The sequence below is a fragment of the Halteromyces radiatus genome (genome assembly GCF_025201355.1).
Source record: "Halteromyces radiatus strain CBS 162.75 chromosome Unknown BX664scaffold_4, whole genome shotgun sequence".
NCBI classification, from domain to species: Eukaryota; Fungi; Mucoromycota; class Mucoromycetes; order Mucorales; family Cunninghamellaceae; genus Halteromyces; species Halteromyces radiatus.
This window is the reverse complement of record NW_026251690.1, coordinates 339,221-355,799: the sequence shown is the minus strand read 5'-3', so window position 1 is coordinate 355,799 and position 16,579 is coordinate 339,221. Positions and strand designations below refer to the sequence as shown.

Here is a 16,579-nt window from a genome sequence, read left to right as displayed (position 1 = left end):
CATATTCGACCATTGCAATTTCATTTTTTACCAATGATTTGTATTCGGGGTATGAACATAGTATCCCAAGATGGTACCTGTATGTCCTTTTTAGATTGTATTTTTAGATCCAACTTTTTTTTTTTCAAAGACTTTATTTCTAGTTCATCGTAACTCAGTTTTTTTTTATTCTTTTTCTTTTTCTTTTTTTTTTTTTTAACTTTTTGTTGTACTCATCGCTTCTTTAAAAACTTTGACAAAAACCCTAGATTTCAAACTTGTGTGTAACTAGATTCAAAAAATTGAGTAAGTTCACCACAAAATAGTTTTCTTTTTTGTTTCTCAATTCTATAGTCTAAAATAGTGTCTATTTTTTTTCTCCCCCCTTCTTTTTTTATATTTTTTATTTATTGATTACTTTTGATTTAAATAACAAGGAGAACTAACTAACTTAAATATCTAACTAACTAAATATTAACTAACGCAGATCCTATCATTCTTTCTTTTTTTCGGCCCGCATATCCGCTGTAAGTCCTTGTTGTCGTTGCTTCCAATCATTCAAAGTCCGTTCCAAAGAAGCAAACAATAGAGAACCTTGTTCTTGAATGATAACATAGATTTGTTCTGCAGCAAAGATCAATCTTGACCAATCCAAATCACCTATCATCTTTTTCCATCCATTTGAGATAAATATCACACCTTGATGATAGATAAAGTCCAATAATTTTTTAAATCTAGGCGACCTCGTGAACCATAACAAAACCGAATGAAAATACCGTATGATTGTTGCTGACGTGTTCATGATACCATTCCAATTCAATCCAATGACAAAAAACTTCAGGGAGGACAAAATGACTAAATAGTAGCGTTCCAGGAATAATGATAAAGGTATCACCATCTTGCCAAGCCACACTACGACGATCTGTGCTTTAGGTTGTACATACCGAATATAGATCATGCCTGTTTCAAGTAATAGCCGTTGATAACCATCTGACAATCGAGGGAGCACATGATTCATAAATGCTTGACCAAGAGGAACCAATCCATTGTCCACACAATATTGCATCGTTTGCATCAAGACCACTATTTCTCCACAAATCCATATACCATATCCTAATGTCGCATAATGTAAATGTTTCCATTGTTTTCGTATCCAATCAGAAGAACCTATCCATGCAAACAAGCTCTCTACTATCCATATGCCATATGAACCAAGTTGTTGAATCCAAAGTGATACTATTGCCACTAATTTGATTGTCAGTTTCATGATAGATGCTTGACAGCGACGTCGTATGTTGTTAAACCAGATCCATCCACGTGTTTCTCGAGCCCAATCAATCACATGAGGAATGCATTGAGTAAACAACCATTGTATATCCTTCCAAGTAGATACCAATCCAGATCGACAGCCTTGATAAAAAAGCACGGAGAGTGTATAGGTATGCATCACAATAAATACACATGGTTGCCAAACAAGAAAATACATCATATTGCCTAGATCCAAACCAAGTTGTCGCCAGTCATGCTTTTCCCTGAAAGTCTGCAATGCTACTGAGAGTTTTCCCAACTCCTCCGCCAATGTTTGGTACAGATTGTAAACATGAGCGAAAAAATAATCCATATAATTGATCGTGGTAGGAATCGTATGATATATTAGCTCATGTTGCCATTGGTGCCACTTTGGTCGTCCTTGCGTCGTCCACCAATTGTCAGCTTGTTCGTATTTTTGAGGAAGCCATACTGTCACCTTATCAAAGAGCCATGCATCTACTACTGGAGCCTTCTGTTCAGCTTTGTAGATTATATGGTACAAACACAGTCGAACCATATCCATCAAGAACCGTCCAACCAAATAAAAAACTGCCATGGGTATCATCAGGATATACTGTGTAAGTGGTAATGCTGGTATTTGATCAGTGTGTTTTGGGGTATCTTGTTCATCATTCGTATGTTGTTGTTGTGTCGCTGATACATTGTGTTGCACTGTCGTTTGTGTATTGTTCTTTGTCTGATCGTTGTTTAACTGTAGTTGCTTTTCCCGCCATATTGGATAGTCCTTCAATATCCACCAAAGAAATAAAAAAACAAGAGAAATGATAAAAGATTGGACAAACATATCATACAAAAGAAAGAAAGTTAATCATTGAGAATGTCAAAAAAAAAAAAGAGTGCATAAATACAAAAGAGTTTCTTGGCGAGAAATTCTTGTACTTTTTTTTATTTTATTCCGGAGATTGAAACAAAAAAAGAGCTTTTATTCAAATAACAAATTTAAAATTATATACACAAAAAAGAAAGGGAAGAAAAATAATAATAATAATAGTCAATCCTAAGAGGGTGTACCAGTATTACTTCCAGATGTTCTAGGTATTGATCCACGCCTTCGAGACCGTTTGAATCGATTTTCACGTCGAAGTCGTCTTCAAAAAAAAAAAAATAAAAAAAGGTATAAGATATATTGTTATCCATCCTGTATATTTTTGTATTTTACCTGATGTTTCGTTCCTGAGCAACTAAAAGCTTTTCAAGTTCTTCATTCGATAAAATTTCCATTTGTGGTGTCCACTGTGCAGCATTTTCTACATTTCTAAAAGCAGATGATAGCGGTTCAGTGATTCCTCCATCCGTTACATACTATAAAAAGTTCAATGAAATAAATAAAAAAAAGGTGAGTTATTTTAAATATTAAATTGTCTTTTTTTTTTAAAAAAAAATACTTACATCATCCACCATCTGTCGTTTGTGTCTATAAACTTGTTCACGAATAGCATGAGATATGATTGGAACATATTCACCACCTAAACCTAATTCAGCAGCCATTTGTTGACTAAATACTTCAGGTGCGTTATTGGAAGTATTGTTGAGATCCCATTCAAATCGATCACGTAAATTGACTTTGCCCACTTGAAGATCCAACTATATATTTATATATGTAAAAGGATAAATGATCCATGATTCCTTTTTTTATATATATACTTACATTGATCACTACTCGAACATGATTCTCCATAGGTAATTCAATATCATATATTGCTTCAAAATCCATCACTTGAGTTCGAATAGATTCTGCAATCAATGGTACATATCGATAAGGTTCCAAATTAATATCTTGACAAAGTAATTCGGCAAACTTTTCAGGTGTAAGGAATTGTTCTTGAACCAAAAAAAAAAAAAAAAAAAATTAGAATCATCATCACTATCCATATAGTTTATTATTTACCATTCATATTCCATAAAAAGACATCTCGTAGTTTGACATCATCCACATCAATATCCAATCGAATTGGTACCAGTACTTCATTCATAGCAGCAGCTCGATCGATATCTTGTTGACTAGGTAATAATTGACTTTTTGTTCGCATATTCTTTGGTAAATTCATATATTCTTTGGCTACCCCCACTGGAATGGCTTTCATTTGTCCTCCAGACGAAGAAAAATCATCACCAACATCAATCTCTGTTTCCATTTTCGTTGTCAATGTTCTAGATCTTGTACTAGAAGTAATAGGCGTTGTTGTCCGTGATCCAACTTCAGAGTCATTATCGTCAAATTCATCATCAGACCCACCACCTGTTCTTCTTAGATAACTTGAAGGTAGTAATAGTGCATTATCTTCCGATTGTAAAAGTCTTGCTGGATAGCTTGTATATACACCTTGTGTTTGAGACGACGGTACTCCAATATACGAAGGAGCAGAAGATTGGTATCGTAAAGAAGACGATGTTTGTGGTTGTTGTTGCATAAATATATGTTGCCGTTGTTGGTCTATTGCCTGTTGATGTCCAGTTGGAGTTGGTAATTTAATAGGTTGATATTGTTGTGGCATCATATTGATAATAGTTTGTCTTTTTTTTTATCAATATTTAATGTAATCACAAAATAAATTAACCAGTCAGTAAAAAAAAAAGAAAAAGAAAAAGACACACAGATAAAAAGAGAATGACAGAGAATAAAAATAAAAAAAAAGAAATCAAAAGCTTTGGAAGAAAAATAAAAAAAAAAATTGAAGCGCGTACACCCTTTAAAACACCGTCCACCACCAATTTTCTTTTCTTCCACTTCTTTCACAAATATCTAAAAGTAGTATCAGGTAGTATTATTATACTACTTCAACAACCATGAAAAGAAGTTCAAATCAACTCGATCCTTCTATTCAGAACAGCCATGTTAGTCCGTAAGTTCAAAACCATTGTATTTCTTCAACTTGCACACTAACTTTCTTATTTATAGTTATGCGATCGACAGTCAAATGTTAAAAACTATGCTCACATATCCAAAAGAATACAAAAGTTTAGTGACAACAAGGACTCAAAGACACTTGGTAATACTACAACTTACAATGTATCAGCTTACTTAATAATTATTCTTTTCTCATTAGACTCATCTATCAGAACTAGCAGATCCTGAAGTATTCAAGCGAACTAGAGTAAATGCCTCTTATGTGGATTATTTTTTTTTTTTTTATATGAACGATCTTGACTTACGACTTTTCTTTTCTTTTTTTTTTTTTTTTTTTTTTTTTTAAAAAAAAAAAAAAATAGTGTCTTATACAGATATCGAAACTCATACTTCAACTAGATGCAAGGGATCATACTCATATAATGAATATTTTACTGAATCGTCTACTTGTTGAAGAGGAACGCAACGATTTGAAGGTATATGTTTTAAGTCACTGTATTTCTATTATTGACATAACTTTTATATTTTTTTCATATAGGTCATGGTCATCGTTATTCTTCAAAAGGTAACTCCTTTACCTCACATCAACCCTATTTTCCTTCTTGATCAATTCGTATCTCACCTGTCCTGCAAATCTGTCAAAGTCCGGTGTCAGTTATATAAAGCTATCACGAACATTCTAAAGGTAAAAATACCAATAACATCCAAATATGTAATTTATACTTATATAATATATGTAGATCCGTCAAGTTATTTGCGATGTGTCCACTGAAAACAAAATTTATGATTTATTCAAACGTGTCTTATCCGAACTATCAGAACCTCACCATCGGATACGATCAGAATGTCTTGGATTACTATCTGTGTTATCAAGGGTTTTTATCAATCATCACAACCTTCCAGGGTCAAAAAACAAGATCATGTCGGAAATGGAAGTGCAAACTGTAATTAGCAAATATGTTTTGGATGCCGATCCTCGTGTTAGAAGGGTAAGCAATAGTAGTAATAATAATAGTAGAAATATGAAAGGAATGGAAACTGATCTAATGTATGTATTTTTGTAGAGTGCGTTGAATTCGTTAGTAGAAATGCATTTATGTGGATGTTCTTTGGATCAACCTTTATATTATTTGGCTGTAGAATCTTTATCTGATGATTTTGAAGAAGTACGTTTACGTGGTCTTGATTTAGTTTGGTAAGTTTTCCATTCCATTATGCATATATACTGATACCTCTTCTTTTATTATTATAATAGGTCACTCTGCTCCTTATATCCTGATTATCGAATGCCTTTGGCCAATGAACATGTGAAAGAAAAGGTGCGATTGATTGATGATGCATTCTCAAGAGTTTGTGACTTGGTGAATGATGTCTCTGTAGTGGTTAGAACAAAAGCATGTGTGATGTTGGCTTCCTATCACAATGTTGAAGCTGATGTTCTAGCGCAAACATTTAGCAAACAAATCATGTCTCGTTTACGACGCAAGATTCCTTCCAAAAAGGATCACTCCTTCAAAAAGGTAAAAAGATTTTTTTCTTATTTACAACAATACTTACTTTTTTTTTCCCTATCTATTTAGACAACTTCCAAAATCCAAGCATCAGGCGACTTTAATGTAGACTCGGAGGAGTTTCGAATTTTGGATTCTGGTGCATGTGGTGCATTCATTCATGGTTTGGAAGATGAATATCAAGAAGTACGGAATGCTTCCATAGGTAAAATTGTTCTGATTTCAAGGAAAAAAAAAAGTATATGATTAAAAATACCTAACTTTTTTTTTTTTTTTTTTTTTTTTTTTTTTTTTTTTTTAGATTCAATTTGTGAACTCTGTATGTATCATGGAAGTCTTATCAAACAAGCAGTATTATGCCTTGTCGGTAAGTATATATATCATTTCGACTTTTTTTTCTTGATTCTAAATGTTCTTTTCAAATAGATATGTTCAATGATGAAATTGACAAGGTTAGAATCAATGCTATTCAAAGTTTACGAAAAATTGGTTCCAAAGCAACTCTGAAATTTGACTCTGAAGAATTGGAAGTGGCATTAGGTGCTTTTGAAGATAGTGATAGGGTGGCTAGGCAAGCAGCTCATGATTTAATGAAGTAATTTGAAATCATTTTTTTTCTTTCTTTCTTTTTTACCCTTATGACTCAATTTATATCGTTTTGTAGGGTGGCAAGATTATTCAATGCAAATGATTTAGAAAAATTACTATTGGCACTCATGGCGAATGTGAAACGATATCCCGAAGACAAACTCTCTATTTTACGGTGCTTGTGTGAAGTTGGCAAGAAGCACAGTGACTTTATAAGTAATGATGGTATATTCATATGAGGGATCAAAAGTCTAATTGTTTTTTTTTTTTCATTTTTTTTATTTATTTATGTAGTATCTCTGGTCCCAAGTTTATTACATTTGGATAAACGATTTCTGGCAAGAGAACAACCTATCTCTGATTATACCTGTAAATAAGAAGAAAAGAAAAAGGAAAAAAAAAAGAGAGTCGATGTTATAAAGAAAATTATTTTATACAATTCATATACTTCATTTATGATAGATACCTCCAGCGTGATTCTTATCATCAATGCTTGTACCAACGATACAACTATATTATCCATGTTACCGAATCATATATTTGCCCAACTTTCCTATTACAAGAGAAAATATCCTGATTGTATACCAGATTTACAGGTACTTTAGAATATTTTTTTTTAAAAAAAAAAAAGATCACTAACATTTACCCTTTTATGTCGATTTTAATATATAGGAACTATGCAAAAACACGCCTATATCTCTTAATGATGGAGATAATTATTTACCGACTCAGCTACCTTGTAAGTCATGCGTCAGGATTACTTTTGGAATGACTTTATTTAATTTGTTTAATTATCTATATATAGCATCGATGACGGATGCGATAGCAGTAGATGTAGAGGAATATATTGGGATTACAATGACTATGTTAAAGACTCTTCGGAATCAAGTACAACGTTTGGATTTGAATGCTGCACTTCTTACTATCAGTACTGCAAAAAGGTAAAAGGAAAAGAAGATCAAATTGAATATACTAATCCTATTATCTTAGGAATTTTGAATATATATCGACATTAGACCCAATACATGCGGAAACATCTTATTTGGCCATCCTTTATTTACAATGCTATGAAATTGTCATCGAAGTAAGTAAATTAATGTTAATATATGAATATATTATTTAAACTTTTTTTATTTTTTATTTTATGATATGTAGGCAAGAAAGAACTTATCAACATCTTCCTATGCATCCACTGCGCAAAAGTCAGCAACTTTGTTACTACAACAATCATACAAAATGCAACATTCCTTTCTAGGCTTATCTACAGAAACTCTTCAAGTGGCAATGTATTTTCGGTTATTGGCAAATATGATCTGGTTATTTGGCATGTTAAAACAGACCCCTATGTAAGTATGAATAAATGAAAAGAAAAAAAAATTAGTTATACCTTTTGTTAATTCATAGATCTACCACTTCGCCGACCACTATTCGAAATATGTTGAATGCATTTGTGTGCCGTGTTGATGTGATTCAAAAGTAAGTTTAAGAATGGTTGTTTATTCATCAAGAATTTTACTTATTATAATCGAACAATAGATATTTCAATCCTCGGCAACCACATTATGCAGCGATCATCGATCTACGATCCAATCTCATCAAAGCCTCTGAACGACCTACTACTACCAATATGTCACAGCTCTACTCATTCATCATGGTAAAAAAAAAAAAAAACCTTAAAATTAAATCAGAAGGAGTCTCATCTTATTGTTTAGGATTTTTTACCCTTGGATATTGAATTCACGTCTGCAGTCAAACGAACATGGTCCATTATTACATCTCCCATTCCTGATCCCGACAAACCCATCAAATTTGATCCTATTTTTCCTATTGAATTGACGATCGAAGCCAATCTAACACATACTTTGGATACTAGTCAAATTGGTATTGAGTTCATTTTACCTGATCAATCCTCTTTCTTTTTCTGGCCCAAATCGAGTGAATTTGTTCCTACTTATTCTGATTGTCATCAACTCTTAGCATCGGTTACTTTCAATTTACCCTCTTGGAAAGGTAAATAAATAAATAATAATAAAAAAAAAAAAAGGAAAAAACTGATCATTAACTTTTTTTTTTTAATGGGATGATCCAGAATCGGACGTAGTGATTTGTCGTATTGTTGTTTCATTTGATCCTGATTTACCTGGTTTGGATGATTATATTACCAAGTCCACGAAAAACAACAAGACTTCTCGTGGCGACTTGTCTCCTATCCAACATTTTTCTACCATTGTCATTAGTGATCCCCTTGTTATACATTTAGCACCATTCTCCGCTTTAGTATAGTCTTCACTGAAATCATAATAAACAAAAGTGATGTATTTTTTTTTTTTGTTATTGTTGTAGGTGACCTATAGGAAAATCAAATAAATCATCATACAAGAGTTTTAAAAAGCTGAAGTAAATTTTATTGACAAAGGGTTAAATATACATTAGAAAAGAATGAGCATTATAATGATATCAATACATAATGGAATATATATATATATATATATATAAAAGGAAAGAAATAATGGGAGAGGGGAACGGGTAAAATATATATATATATGTATATATATCTATATATAAAGTAAATGGTAATAATAATCAAAAAAAAAAGGTCTATAAAATGGGGATGATCAAAAGCATGGAGAATTATCTATGTATATGATGCATGATATTAGAAAATAAAAAGAATAATAATAAAAAAAAAAAAAAAAAGAGAGAGAGAGAGAGAGAAATGCTAGTTGTATATATATATATAATAGGAATACCAAAGGAATGAGGTGATACAGAATTAACGTTGTTTGTCCGAATTTTGCTTGACAGCCAAGGCAGGTGAAGGAATACGGTTATTACTGATATCATGTTGAAATGGAAAATGATCCGAGATGAATTGTTGTATATAAGGAGAATCCAAGATAGATTGTTGTTGTTGTTGTTGCTGTTGTTGTTGAGGTTGATCCTTGATTGTCTTGATGGGTCGTTGTTGTGAGTTTATGATCTCATCTCCTTGACTGGAGTGACTTTGACTATGTGATGAGGAGGATCGGGAAGAACGAATAGTACTATCGCTGTGTAATGACATACTACTGCTGAGGCGACTTGAATCATTATTGTCATACCATGCAAATGTTTGGCTACTGGATGATTTTCTAAGTAAAGGAGTGGATGATGATTCTAAGGATGAGAAGGTCAATAGTCGAGGAAGTCGTCCAATCACTCCATGTGTTGTATATAACAATTGTCCTTGTACCAATTGTAAAAACTGTTGTTCGTCAAAGTATTTCAAGGCGGCCCATGATGGATTTAAAAAGGAGAATGCTTTCTTAAAACTACCAAGTTTTTCTATAAAACAATAGGATTAGTATTATATATATATATATATATATATTAAACTTACGTTTACCAATACCACCATGAGAGGAAATACCATGAAGAGGTTTACTAGGAGCAGCAAGAGTACCTTTTTTACCTTGTTTGAGAGGTTCCTTTCCTTTCACCATACGGCAGATATTTCTTGCAATACATACACCAGAGAGAGTAGCAGCATAGCCAGTTTTTTCTTCGGTGACATTTGTTACATCTCCACCAGCAAAGATATGTTGATATTCCCAATGAGCTATTTGAAGAGTAGGTTTGACTTGAATTCGACCCCAGGTATCGACACATGCACTGAGATTGGGTGACATGGAAAACAGATGACTATTTGGAATGGTACCTGTCGTCAGAAATACTTTATCATAACCTTGATATAATTTTCCACTTGATCCAATATAAGTGTTGCTTGTGGATGCAGCATCAAAATCAATGATACGTTCATTGCAGATAACCTCTACGCCTAGATTGTGAAGGTACTTTGTTGCCTTTTGTTGTTGTTCCAATGAACTACGACAAACTACAGATGAATTTGATTCCACAATGGTAACTTTTTTGTGAGGATAGGGACCCGGAAACTTGGTTTGAGAGATTTCACTAAATGAAATGAAAACTGTAAGTATAAATATAGTAACAAAAAGAAGGGGGGGATTACCTTGCTAATTCGCATCCAACGAGACCTCCACCTTTTTTTTTTTTTTAAAAAAAACAGATCAGTTGACCAAAAATAGAAAATATTTTTTTTTTTTTTTTTACTTACCAACAATAAGAATAGTCTTGGCAGTCAATAATTCAGCATAAGCTTCTTCTAATCCAGTTAATCGGTACAATGCGGAAATATCATCTGATTTCAAACGAGAGCTATAAGAACTACCAGTGGCCATCACCATATAATCAAAAGAAATCTAAAATAATAATAATAAAAAAATTAGTTTCCAAAAAAGAGAATCATTTTTTTTTTACCTTTGTATCATTGACAAGAAGAGATTTAGCATCATTAGCAATTTCATCCACATAACCAATAATCACTTTCCCATTTCGTACATAAGAATCATGTTGAACTCGTAAAGATGTAGATTGATATGGATTCACCAATTTCTTAACAATTCCAGGAGTATATTCAAAAGCAGCTAAATAAAATAAATGTATCAATATCTATAATGTATTTTTTTTTTTTTTTTTTTTTTTTACCTTTGGTATCAATAAGAGTCACATGAAAAATAGGCATGGCATCTAAAATAGAGGCAACAGTGAATCCCTAAAATAGATAAAAATCAATCATCAAACCAAAAATAATAATAAAAAAAGAGTTATTTTACTTACAACAAATCCACCACCAATAATACAGATCCGGATTTGATTCTTGTTGGGACAAATTTGACTAGACGGGAAATATGACCTGATGTTAGGAAGCTGTGTAACAATTTGTTTAAAAAATATGTACTTTACCTGGAGCCCTGAATAATAGCTTGTTGAGTTTGGATATATTCTGACAGTTTGGCTTGCTAAAAAAAAAAAAAAAAAGGTTAGGATAATAATAAAAAAAAACATGATGATATTTTACCAACATAGTTAAAACTTCACTTTCAGTTTCTTTAAGTGTATTTAAAGCTTCCTCTCGATCAATAATAGACCATTTCAAAGAATCCATTTTTCGTTTAACTTGATCTTGAGTAGTAATATTTAATTCCATAGGTGCACCAATAGCAATAAATGTCTTGTAAATACTTTAAAAAAAAAGAAAAAAGAAAATCAATATATAAATATATTTTATGTAATATTTTACCGTTGTAAAGATAATTCAATAGATCGTTGATTTTCTTCATGACGTAATTGAGACATGGCTTCAATAAATAAAAGGTTTTCATGACACCAGGTCTGACCGAGGAATTGTTCAAAATCGCATAATAATTTTGGGTCACTAAGTACTCGTTGTAATAAAAAGGAGAATGTAGGAGGTGAAGATGAATGTATAGAAGAGACCATAATAAGTTTGACACGTTTCTTCTTTTCCCCACGTTTTATTTTTTATTTATAATAAGAAGAAGAAGAAAAAAAGAGGGGAGAAAAAAGGAAAGTAAATCGATCGAAAAAAAAAAAGATATTTTATTTATTTTATTCCACAACGTGGTGAACATGATTTAGCCTAATGATTTTTTACTCTCCACCTTTTTTTTCAATGGCATGACTTTGTCTAGCCAATCGGAAGACAGAATGATAGACTTTTTCCTACATAAGAGTTTTTTTTTTTTTTTTTTACGTATGCAGTATGAAAGTAAAAAAAACACAACAAAGCCTAAAAAGATAAAAAGTATCACCAACTTATTATAGTGATCATCCTCGGAATGAATAGTAAGGAATGACAAGCAGACAATAATGACTCACGGGAGCAAAAAAAAAAAAAAAAAAAAATTTAAGGAGAAAGATTGATTTTTGTCATAGGATAAATAATTATGCTCCTCTTTTAGTGTGAAGCTCATGCTTCTTCTTAAAAAAAAAAACAATGGAGCTTACATCATCATGTATGGTCTGTACCTTCGATCAAAAAAAAATGAATAGAAAAAAACGTACGACTTTTGTGTTCCAACTTTGTTCTCCGAATCAACCAAATAAAGGGTAAAGGTCAAATTTAATAAATGAAAAGAATACAAATGTGTTTATTAATAAAAGAGAGAGAGGGGTTAATGATCATGAGGGGAAAGGTTGATTCATATATAGGGAGAAGGGGAATGTGATTGTATGTCTAAAAGATCAGAATAAAAAAAAAAAAATAGAGCCTACTACTAAATAATAATATATAATTTATCTATCTATCTACAATCTATCTACCATACAGGTCTAGAGTCATGTTTGGCCATATCAATGATTCTCCAACCAGATGTAATGGGGTTTTGAAGGTCTTCAGGTTCTTTGGTAAATACACAAGCATATGTTACTTGTTCAATTTGATCCTAAAATAAATAAATAAATATGAATTTCTTACTATAATACTATTTTACTTACTTCTTTGCCATAAACAACTTCACCAGATTTTGCATTTCGGAAAAGAATGATTTCTTGTGTTCGGAATGACAAAACAAGCACAGGCACATCATTTTCCAAAATCTTGGCAGCAACCAGCTTTTGGGGAAAAAAAAATTTTGGTCAGTTCTCTTTTTTTTTTTTTCATTCATTCTTATTTAATCACTTACATCCACATCCCGAAGGTCTTGAATCTTACAATCACTAATAAGACCCTGTTGCATCTGAGCCTGAATGACAGCTGTCAATACATTGTATGTCTAAAATAGGTAATCCATAAAATCAGTATTTCATTTTTTTTTTTTTCAATTTTTCACTTACAGCTTCAGAACACCATATTTTCAATGTTTCCACATCACCTTTCAAATAAGCTTCCATTAATTCAGGTACAATGAAACCACGAGCTTCCTTCATAAATTTATCCATGTTGAAAGTAGGATCAATGGTTTGGAATGCACGAATGGCTTGAGCTTGATCAGATTCTTCAAAAATGGATCCTACAAATAATAATAATAAGATATAGTTAGGATAAATCTTTATATATATATATATATAATTTACCAAAGGCGTCTGATACACGATCGGTAAAAGCACGGGTATATGACACAAATACATTGTCAGAATCTTCATAACTTTTTCTTGCTCGGAAGATACCTTGTAAGAAAAAAAAAAAAAGGTTAATCAACCAATATATAATAATAATAATCAAATATATTTTTTTACCTTGCATAATAGGACTATCTTCCTTGAATTTGTTCCAACTTTCCTTCCATTTTGAATCCTTATGTAAAACCATATTAGCCCCAGCATTTGGATCCTCGACCACTTTCTTTGTGTTTGCATTAGCAGCTTCAGCTTGTTTTTGAGCTTCTTCACGCAACTTTCGGCGACTTTCCTTATCCACAAAACCAGAATATCGACCAGATTCATCCTTCACTACGGTTCGGAATGATTCAGAGATCTTGCCAGCAACAGCACTGTTCTTCAAAGGTTCTGCTTGCTTGTTGATGTTTTCTGCTGCCTTTTTGATCTTTTCACTGGTATCCTTTGCAAATTCCGTTTCTGATGCCTTTTTCCATGACTCGTTCACACTTTGTCCCACTTTACCGGCTGTTTCTGTGAATTTCTCGGTTGCTTGCTTCAATCGTTCTTGAGATGCACTTTGTTGAAGCTAACCATTAAAAAAAAAATAAAGAGTCAATGCCATTGTCATTTTCATATATATATATATATTGTATTCCTTGTCATCGTCCAAGTCTTTTTTTTTTACCTTTGCTTTTTCAAACATTTCCTTGGCTCTTTTAAGTGTTTCACTTTCAGCAAATTTCCCAGATTCATCTTGTAAAGATTTGACACCTTGTTGGACTTCTTTACTCTTGTTGATTTGATCTTTGATTGTATCCATAAACACTTTGAATGGAGAACTATAATGACGTACGGTCATCATTTGACTAGCATTTGTCGATCGAGGAAAACGTACATTTGAAGTTAAAAGAAGACGATAACCTGACATATTACAGTTTTTTTTTTTAAAAAAAAAGAAGAGTAAAAAGAAAAAGAAAAGAATGAATAAGGGGAATGAAAAGAAGAAAGTAAGAGGAAAAAAAAAAAGTTTAAGAGGCAGTGATCGGCGTTTTATTTATGTTTTTTTGGCTGTTGTGGCTTGACAGGGGTAGTTATGAATGGTTTTGATTCAAAAAACGGAACATGAAATAAAAAAAAAGCACAGGTCAATTTTCACACAGGAACGCGATTATACATAATAATAATAAAAAGTTTATTCAAACATGGAATATAAGAATACAAAAGAAATAGGGAATGGAGAAAAGAATACAATCATAAAAAAGTAAAATATAGAAATAATATAGTAAAGTATAATAATAAGTGGTAAAAAAAAAGAAAGTGGAGGAAGACAAAGATCAAAATAAGGTTTCATTCAGTAGAGCGACCAGCGTCCACCGAGGAAGATTTGTCCAAAGTGGAAGAAGCATATGGAGAGATTTTTGTTGAATTGTTTGTGTAGGAAGAATAAGGAGTATTCGTTGAAGAAGAGGATGATTCTGATGATGAGGTTGGTGGATGATATTGATCCGTATAATATGATGCTGACGATGATGATGATGTTGGTGCCTGGATGATATTGGATTTGATTTCAGGAGATGATGGTTTAAATGAACGATCACCATAAACCATAGTTTGTCGAGTATATTTATCATCTGTTGTTGGAGAAGTGAGTGGAGTTGTTTGAGAACTAGGATAATAACCTTGTTGTTGTTGTTGTTGTTGAGGATAGGCAGATGATGGTACCACATAATCAGATTCTTGATAACCAGAACGAGTTGATGACGAAGGAACTGTACCAGAAGGAGGAATAATGGGTGGATAAAAAGAAGAAGGAGGAGGAGGAGGAGGAGGATATGATTGATAATGACCAAAATCATGAGAAGGAGATGTAGGAAGACTCATGTAACGAGATGGAGGTTGTTGAAATCGATCATCGATAGTAGATTGAGAAGGTAAAGAACCAAGATTTGGAGGAGGCGGAGGTGGTAGTGGTGGAGCATAAGAAACAGGATGATTAGGTATACCAACAGTAGGTTGATCAGAATCCATACCACGATATCGAGAATGAAAATCAGCATAATGACCAGGACTTCTTCCACGTACGACTAAAGGAGCAGAAGAACAAGAAGCAACCCGTAAAGAATGACCATTGGATGTGTTTGCATATAAATCAACGACAATTTCATAATATTGTTGAGCGGCACGTCTTTTTCCATTATTAGCAGTAGCCGTCTTGAATTGCATACGTTCAAACGTAACAATATTATGATTTGATCCGACAGGAGCCAAGTGTAGATTGCCACCAGAACGTAAGGCTCTAGGTTGGGGTATCATTTGTGGACCTTTGTCACGTTTTGGAGTATGTTGAATAAGATCGATTTTTTTATCACTTCCAGATACACATGCACTAACACCAATAGAGAAGTAATCCACTTGAAATAATTGACGTTGTTCCGTTTGTACAAGACATGGTACTTCAGGGCCTTGAATCAAATAGTTTACACCATGAACATCAAATGTAGCATTAACTTGAAAATAATTGCGGCGATAACAAGTCCAATCTTGATCTGCTCGAAAGAATCCACGATCCATTTTGACATGAATTTGTAATTGATGACTATAATAATAAAAAAAATATTAATCATCTTTTTTTTTTTTTTTTGATTCATCCAATTTTTTTTTTTTTTTTTTTTGGATTACCTATTAGTTTGATCCATATTCCATATTTCAAGTAATTGTTTTGTTGAAGAGAAAGTTGGGCCTGTTTCAAAAGTAAACATAGAAGATTCAGTTCGTCTTCGTCGAATAGGTGATGTTGGATAAGGACTTGTTTGAAAATTATTAGTTGAGAAACTTGAAGCGCGTTCAGTAGATCTTGATTTATGTGTTGCATTGTTGTCAATATTATCATTTTGTGCCAAAGGAAGGTTAGGTTCAGGTCTTGGTGTATTTGGTTGAGATAATGACATTAACCTATATTAAATAAAGTCATCATTAATAAATGATGATATATTTCTATATAAACCCTCTTTTCTTCTTTTTTCTTCTTCTTTTCTATTTTTACGTTGAAGGAGTATTTCCATTGGTAACTGGTACATATGTATTGGTATAAGTATAATTTCCAGGTCCATAGTTTGTATCTTGTGAAGAAGCTGTTGACCAATTGTTATTACTTTGCATCTTCCTTTTATAAAAACAAAAAAAAAAAAAAAGTAAAAATAAAAATAAAAAAAATATTAAAAGAAAAAAAAATGAATAAACTATAAGAAGAAGAAGAAAAAAAAAAAACTCAATTTCTTATTCTTATGTTACACACTGTGATTTTAATTGGTCAATCGAGACAGAACGATGGTAAAGGTGATGAATTGTGAACAAGATTTAA

The 16,579-nt window shown here is 32.4% G+C and overlaps 6 protein-coding genes across 6 annotated transcripts; 1 reads left to right on the top strand and 5 right to left on the bottom strand.

The window, feature by feature from the left end:
• Window positions 1-197: 197 nt before the first annotated feature.
• Window positions 198-2,152, bottom strand: BX664DRAFT_358420 (uncharacterized protein). Its single transcript, XM_051548038.1, has one exon. It carries the CDS (start codon window positions 2,093-2,095, stop codon window positions 473-475), a length of 1,623 nt encoding a protein of 540 aa, XP_051399619.1. The 5' UTR covers window positions 2,096-2,152; the 3' UTR covers window positions 198-472.
• Window positions 2,153-2,215: 63 nt separating this feature from the next.
• Window positions 2,216-3,946, bottom strand: BX664DRAFT_385381 (uncharacterized protein). Its single transcript, XM_051549248.1, has 5 exons — window positions 3,200-3,946; window positions 2,960-3,132; window positions 2,701-2,895; window positions 2,471-2,613; window positions 2,216-2,399 (listed from the first exon to the last, which is right to left on the bottom strand). The coding sequence occupies exons 1-5, from the start codon at window positions 3,807-3,809 to the stop codon at window positions 2,309-2,311; spliced, it is 1,212 nt and encodes a 403-aa protein (XP_051399618.1). The 5' UTR covers window positions 3,810-3,946; the 3' UTR covers window positions 2,216-2,308.
• Window positions 3,947-5,079: 1,133 nt separating this feature from the next.
• On the top strand, window positions 5,080-8,541 carry BX664DRAFT_365211 (armadillo-type protein; the record flags this gene model as incomplete). The annotated part of the gene is made up of 16 exons (XM_051548456.1): window positions 5,080-5,148; window positions 5,224-5,354; window positions 5,415-5,679; window positions 5,740-5,875; window positions 5,972-6,037; window positions 6,097-6,265; window positions 6,335-6,483; window positions 6,553-6,627; window positions 6,721-6,837; window positions 7,064-7,199; window positions 7,249-7,342; window positions 7,414-7,604; window positions 7,663-7,734; window positions 7,795-7,912; window positions 7,971-8,268; window positions 8,348-8,541. 16 exons carry the CDS (start codon window positions 5,080-5,082, stop codon window positions 8,539-8,541), a joined length of 2,280 nt encoding a protein of 759 aa, XP_051399617.1.
• Window positions 8,542-8,950: 409 nt separating this feature from the next.
• Window positions 8,951-11,664, bottom strand: BX664DRAFT_279352 (uncharacterized protein). The gene is made up of 10 exons (XM_051541440.1): window positions 11,399-11,664; window positions 11,177-11,339; window positions 11,062-11,117; window positions 10,936-10,993; window positions 10,804-10,870; window positions 10,576-10,742; window positions 10,373-10,517; window positions 10,268-10,298; window positions 9,638-10,209; window positions 8,951-9,582 (listed from the first exon to the last, which is right to left on the bottom strand). Exons 1-10 carry the CDS (start codon window positions 11,596-11,598, stop codon window positions 9,032-9,034), a joined length of 2,010 nt encoding a protein of 669 aa, XP_051399616.1. The 5' UTR covers window positions 11,599-11,664; the 3' UTR covers window positions 8,951-9,031.
• A 581-nt stretch (window positions 11,665-12,245) lies between these two features.
• Window positions 12,246-14,207, bottom strand: BX664DRAFT_331336 (uncharacterized protein). Its single transcript, XM_051545121.1, has 7 exons — window positions 13,904-14,207; window positions 13,357-13,804; window positions 13,195-13,287; window positions 12,955-13,130; window positions 12,804-12,893; window positions 12,616-12,732; window positions 12,246-12,563 (listed from the first exon to the last, which is right to left on the bottom strand). The coding sequence occupies exons 1-7, from the start codon at window positions 14,144-14,146 to the stop codon at window positions 12,438-12,440; spliced, it is 1,293 nt and encodes a 430-aa protein (XP_051399615.1). The 5' UTR covers window positions 14,147-14,207; the 3' UTR covers window positions 12,246-12,437.
• A 1,060-nt stretch (window positions 14,208-15,267) lies between these two features.
• Window positions 15,268-16,388, bottom strand: BX664DRAFT_279347 (uncharacterized protein; the record flags this gene model as incomplete). Its single annotated transcript, XM_051541439.1, has 3 exons — window positions 16,262-16,388; window positions 15,898-16,170; window positions 15,268-15,814 (listed from the first exon to the last, which is right to left on the bottom strand). Coding segments are annotated over exons 1-3 (936 nt in total), but the record flags the coding sequence as incomplete, so codon positions are not given.
• Between the last annotated feature and the right edge of the window lie 191 nt (window positions 16,389-16,579).

Coding starts and splice junctions, on each gene's coding strand:
- BX664DRAFT_358420 (XM_051548038.1), bottom strand. CDS start 2,095: ATGTTTGTCCAATCTTTTATCATTTCTCTTGTTTTTTTATTTCTTTGG.
- BX664DRAFT_385381 (XM_051549248.1), bottom strand. CDS start 3,809: ATGATGCCACAACAATATCAACCTATTAAATTACCAACTCCAACTGGA. Junction 2,896..2,959: donor ATGTTCGAGTAGTGATCAAT/GTAAGTATATAT, acceptor ATAAATATATAG/TTGGATCTTCAAGTGGGCAA. Junction 2,614..2,700: donor AACGACAGATGGTGGATGAT/GTAAGTATTTTT, acceptor AACTTTTTATAG/TATGTAACGGATGGAGGAAT.
- BX664DRAFT_279352 (XM_051541440.1), bottom strand. CDS start 11,598: ATGGTCTCTTCTATACATTCATCTTCACCTCCTACATTCTCCTTTTTA. Junction 10,871..10,935: donor TTATTGGTGGTGGATTTGTT/GTAAGTAAAATA, acceptor TATCTATTTTAG/GGATTCACTGTTGCCTCTAT. Junction 10,210..10,267: donor GTTGGATGCGAATTAGCAAG/GTAATCCCCCCC, acceptor CATTTCATTTAG/TGAAATCTCTCAAACCAAGT.
- BX664DRAFT_331336 (XM_051545121.1), bottom strand. CDS start 14,146: ATGTCAGGTTATCGTCTTCTTTTAACTTCAAATGTACGTTTTCCTCGA. Junction 12,733..12,803: donor AAGACCTTCGGGATGTGGAT/GTAAGTGATTAA, acceptor TTTCCCCAAAAG/CTGGTTGCTGCCAAGATTTT. Junction 12,564..12,615: donor AAGTTGTTTATGGCAAAGAA/GTAAGTAAAATA, acceptor TATTTATTTTAG/GATCAAATTGAACAAGTAAC.